At 51.2% G+C, this 4,803-nt stretch overlaps 1 protein-coding gene across 1 annotated transcript; it reads right to left on the bottom strand.

The window, feature by feature from the left end:
- Window positions 1-916: 916 nt before the first annotated feature.
- On the bottom strand, window positions 917-4,004 carry Prr15 (proline rich 15). The gene is made up of 2 exons (XM_075955143.1): window positions 3,529-4,004; window positions 917-2,019 (listed from the first exon to the last, which is right to left on the bottom strand). The coding sequence occupies exon 2, from the start codon at window positions 1,862-1,864 to the stop codon at window positions 1,484-1,486; it is 381 nt and encodes a 126-aa protein (XP_075811258.1). The 5' UTR covers window positions 1,865-2,019; window positions 3,529-4,004; the 3' UTR covers window positions 917-1,483.
- Window positions 4,005-4,803: the final 799 nt, after the last annotated feature.

The following is a 4,803-nucleotide window of genomic DNA, read 5'->3' as shown; positions in this document are numbered from 1 at the left end:
GGAAGGTCTTAGGTACGTAGAAACTGAGGTATCAGATCATTAACTCCATTATGTACGGTGGAGCCCAATCTCATCATTCATGTCAATGTGCGTTAGCCATCCTCATCAAATATCTCTGTGAGATGTCTTTAGCCAGCCAACGTTCTTTTACCATTTCATAAATAAATAATTAAATAACAACAACACCCCAGGCTTCACATATAAAAGATGGAGCCTCTCCACCTGTTTCCTTGTTACTGACTAGAAAAAGGACAGCCCTTCTGGTGAGGATGATGTCTCCGCATTTGATGGGGATTGTGCAGGGAAGAGTTCTTGGTGCCTCTCTCTAGGGTACCAGACTCTAGCAATTTGCTGAAAGCTGGGGCTATTCGCTTCCTCCTCTGCTGGAAGTTCATAATAAGAACAAACAGGTAGATTTTGTTTTATTTTGTTTTTAAGAATCTTCGGCTTGACAGATCAAAGGCCTTGAAACTAGATGAATGTGGACTCGGGCTAAATGACACAGGCTTTGAAGCAACAGGTGGGGGAGGCAGCGCTGCACAAAGTGAATGAGCTCAGCCCATGCGTTAAAATGTTTTTGGACAATTCCTGCGGGGCTCACAATGGGTACCGAAAAGGACGCATTATTGGCTTTGTGAGTTACTCTGTGGAAAGGCACCGAAGGAACAGGAGAGTTTAGGTAGCATGAACTGGCCCCTCCCTTCTATTGAATTTGGTTGGCAAATTGAAATATCTGGCAAACTGGTTCCAGCTGGGTGTTGCCGGTTTCTCGAAAAGTTCTTGGGCCAGCAGCTTTCCAACAGTAGCTGTGTGGCCAATAATTAACCTTGTCACTTGGGGACCCTGCAGGCCTGTTTCTCAGCAGGACGAGCTTCAGAGTTAGAATAGGAAAAAACACAAAGTCACCTTAAGTCTTACAGTTCAACAGTTTTAATAGTGCACAATAAACCGGCATACAGCTTTGCGGTCCTCATTTAAAACAACTTTCTGAATGCTTCTAAACTGGGGGGGGGGGGGACTTCCATCCCTTAACATAAGAATAAATCTAGGGTAGTACCCTAAAGTTTCTCAGTCATATAAACAGCACTGAAATTTGCTCTCCGGAGTCCCTGGCAAGGGCATGGCTTCCTCATTTGGGAAGTCAAAGAGATGATCACATACTCGTTGCCTCTGAAAGAGACATTCAGCCTTTTCATTCCCACAGGTGACAGGAACAACGGCAATGCCTCAGAACAACTTTTTAAAAAGCCAACTTCCTCAGAAGCAACTGTCTACCCTCCCCACAAATAATACTTACTCATCTTTGAGTCACGGACTATTGAAGACTCAGCTGACACTTCATTTTCTAGAAAAAAAATTAAATCTTTGAAGACTTTTGTCCCCCTGAATATTCTGAAGTTGAGTAAGACATCAAGGACCAGGACTCGGGTAATAGTGTTTTTCTCTCCTCAGAGAGAGAGACAGTCCTGGAAGCTTGCTCAGGCTATTGCTTGTTTTCCTGGGGGTCATCTGGAAAATCAGCCTCCTCTTCGGGGGACCTGTCTCCTTCGGGAAGCAGTGTGGCACGCACTTTCCTCTTCTCCTTAAATCGGCCAGAGCGTGAGATCTTCAAATTACGCCGGCTGTTACCTGATTTCTCCTCACCCAATTTATCTGACCCGGGGGGCTCTCCCGTGTCCACAAGGACATCGGAATGCTGGTTCTCTCCAGAGCTGCTAGTCCGATCCAAGTAAGGCCGTGTGTGATCCTCCGCCTCTGGCTGAACATGAGGCTGTGCTCCCACGGTGACTTCTTTGCTTTTCTTCCTGGTTAGAGATTTCCACCAGGGGCTGGAGTTGCTGGTGGAGCCGCCACTGTCCGCCATGGTCCACACGCTTGGGCACCACGCTTGCCCCGCGTGGGGAAGGGCCTGGGCCAGGACGTCCCTCCCCCGACTTGGTGGTCTCAAGATAGTTCACTCCAGCCCTCCGAAGGATTCTTCCACTCTGGCAAGCTGCCTGGTGGGAATCGAGGAGCGCCCTGCACAGGGAGGAAAACAAAACTTGAGTTGGTCAAATAACAGGCTCTCCATTCCCCTTTCCTATGAGTTGGGGGTTCCAAGCCATGGCGCTGCAGCAGGCACGGTGAACCCAGTGACCTCCAGCGGGATACTGCCTGACCTACAAAATCTCCTCAACCTTTGCTTTAGCTCAGTGGAGGGCCTGACCATCTTCATTAACCTGGCTCCGAAAGGATTATGGTCTGGCCTGCCACTCTGCCTGACTGTAGGACCACTATAGGTGCCCACCTGCCTTTGAACCCCTTTTCTTCAGTAGAGCAACGGGGGGGGGGGGGGGAGGGGAGGGTGATGCGGGAACGGGGGTGGGCCACCTAGCAGGTTGCCAATTACAGGTGAACAATGAAGATAGCTCAAACAGACCCAAATTTCTCTAAAACCTTTTCCTACGATGTTGAAAGATGATGCTTGGGAGCGTATCCAAGTGAAAAAGCCAGACGGCCAAGCATATTGTTGTGTTTACACCAAACTGCTTCAAACCACTTCTGCCTTGTGACTTTCAGAGGCCGTCTAGACTTAACTTCCTTTGAAAACCGCCATCCTATTCTTCCTTTTACTCCCTAGAGGCCAATATCGCGATTGTAGGAAGGCCGCGAGCCCAAGCCTGTCTTCCCTTAGCTCTCCAACTCTCAAGCGTTTTAGTTATAAACTAAAGAATTCTGGTACTTTCTCTTGCGCGATTCCATCCTCCAAAGGAGAGAGCGCAACCAGAACTCCAGAAAAACATCCTTCTTCTCCCAGTGAATAACGGGTCCCCTAAACCTCTAATACTGCAAGCCAGACCACTGGCACCCTTTCCGAGAGCCTGCAACTGGACACGACCACCGAGAGTGGGCAGGGCTCTGGAGCACCGCCCATTTCTAGATTTCGGTTCCAAGCTCCGCTTCCTACGCGCTGCGGCTAGCTCCTAGGATTCGAGAGTGCTCAAAAGAGGGAATCTAATCTTGGGTCGCCCGTTTGCTGTTGCAGGTTCTCCCGGAACTGCCCAGAGAGAGGAAGTCTCTGCGCCTACAGGAGACAGTGCCAGCCACTGGCACTATCTCCTCCCCAGGATGCCCCAACTCGAAAGCAGAAACGGCCCAAAATTCATTCCCTATGAACGGCGCCTACACCTTCAGTGATCGTCTGCAGTGCGGTTTGCAAACATCCTCCCTCCTTCCTCGCAGATTGGAAAAACAAACCCTTGCCCCCAAGGCATTTATTAATGGTGGCAATGGTCCGCCACTACGCCGTGGTCTTCCACCCGACACTTTCTTCTCCACAGAGATCAACTTGGTGTGCAGGGAAAGACTTTGTGAGCATTGCCCAAGGAAAAGATGACAAATAATGTAAAAGTAGGCAGAGCACTGTACTGGGGTTTCTCCTCTGGCAGCAGGAGGAGGGGCACCGCCAGGCGTGGGGCAGCCTTCCCGAGGGACATCGCAGCTCCACGGTCTGTCTAGTCAAATGCAGAGGGACTCTGGTTCGCTCACCTGCAGGGGCTTTCGGGGTCACCAAGGGACGTCTAGGGGCTGCCTGAAGCTTAGGCGCTGTGCCGGTTGGCGTGGTCTCGGAGAAATGCAGGAATCGTTCTTGCTGGTCTGGTCCAACACCTTTGATTCCCGCACTCTGCGGGGACAACCCAGGGCTGGCAGCACGGTCCGCTTAGGTCGCAGGGGTTGTCAGATCCGCTGCCCCAGGGCAAGCCCAGAGCTTTTCCTGGTGGGAGTCTCACATTCTGGGGCGCGTCCCTTTTCCCTGCTTGCACTGTTCCCGGGCCGCTGAGAGATGGAACCTCGGCCGCCGACTCCTGCGCACTCGCTCTTCCTGAGCGTCCGTAGGAACGCACCGAAACATCTGCCCACCTGCTGGTGGCTGGCCAAAGGACTGAAGACGCCAGAACCGCGGAGGCGGGGAGGGTCAGAGTGGGACAGGAGGCGGCCACCCAGCTACAGGTGCAGGTAGGCGCAGGAGTTCCCGCCCTCCTAAGGACCAGATTGGACGAGGTCGCATACGTGACTTCAGCCTTGAGGACTCTGATTGGAGAAAAAGCTGTACTGAGCCGCGCCCTGTCCGTATTCCGTTCTCGTTCTATGGTTTGAGTCTCAGGCTTTTAAGTTTTCTAATTCCAAGCGCTGATTCAAACTCGGACATGTTGGAGAGTTTCAAACTCTCTCAGTTAAAAGGCTGAATGTTACGAAACATGTCCTTGCTGTTATTGGGCGCTATTTCTAGTACTGAGTAGATTAACCCTCTTGTTCATCACAGCACCCCAGGACTGGGCACTGTGACCCTCTCCAGGCCTGCAAGGGAACTTTGGCACGGGAAGGTTAAACAGTTGCCCAGGACTGCTTGCTGAAGCGGAAAGGAGCAGGGTTGGAGTTTTGACTCTAGCTTAACCGCCATGTGATAGCAGCCTGTCGGTCCTGGTTCTTACCATGGTACTATCATTCAGGTTTGAGTGTCCATCGAACCGACAGCTTCCCGAAATATAATTCCAGCCCTGAGCCACCGCGAGAAAGAGGCAGTGGGCTCCATCACTGCGCAGGGCTCTTCAGCTAGGTGATTATTTGACTACAGTATTTGAGGAGACATTTTTTCTAATGAAAGAGAAGCTACAATTTGCTCCACCGCCTTGCAGGATGTCTTGAAAGAGCGATTCTTGGGCTCTCGGAGCTCACAGACATACAAGTAGGACTCCCGGCCTTTAAGATATGCAGTCCAGACAGAACACTTTCTGCAGAGGAAACCTGGTGGGAGACAGGACA

The sequence above is a fragment of the Microtus pennsylvanicus genome, chromosome 21 (assembly GCF_037038515.1).
Source record: "Microtus pennsylvanicus isolate mMicPen1 chromosome 21, mMicPen1.hap1, whole genome shotgun sequence".
In the NCBI taxonomy this organism is placed as follows: Eukaryota; Metazoa; Chordata; class Mammalia; order Rodentia; family Cricetidae; genus Microtus; species Microtus pennsylvanicus.
Note: the sequence above shows the minus strand (reverse complement) of the source record. Positions and strands in the feature narration are given on the sequence as shown.

Bases quoted from the DNA above. Each gene is read 5' to 3' on its own strand.
- Prr15 (XM_075955143.1), bottom strand. From the start codon at position 1,864: ATGGCGGACAGTGGCGGCTCCACCAGCAACTCCAGCCCCTGGTGGAAA.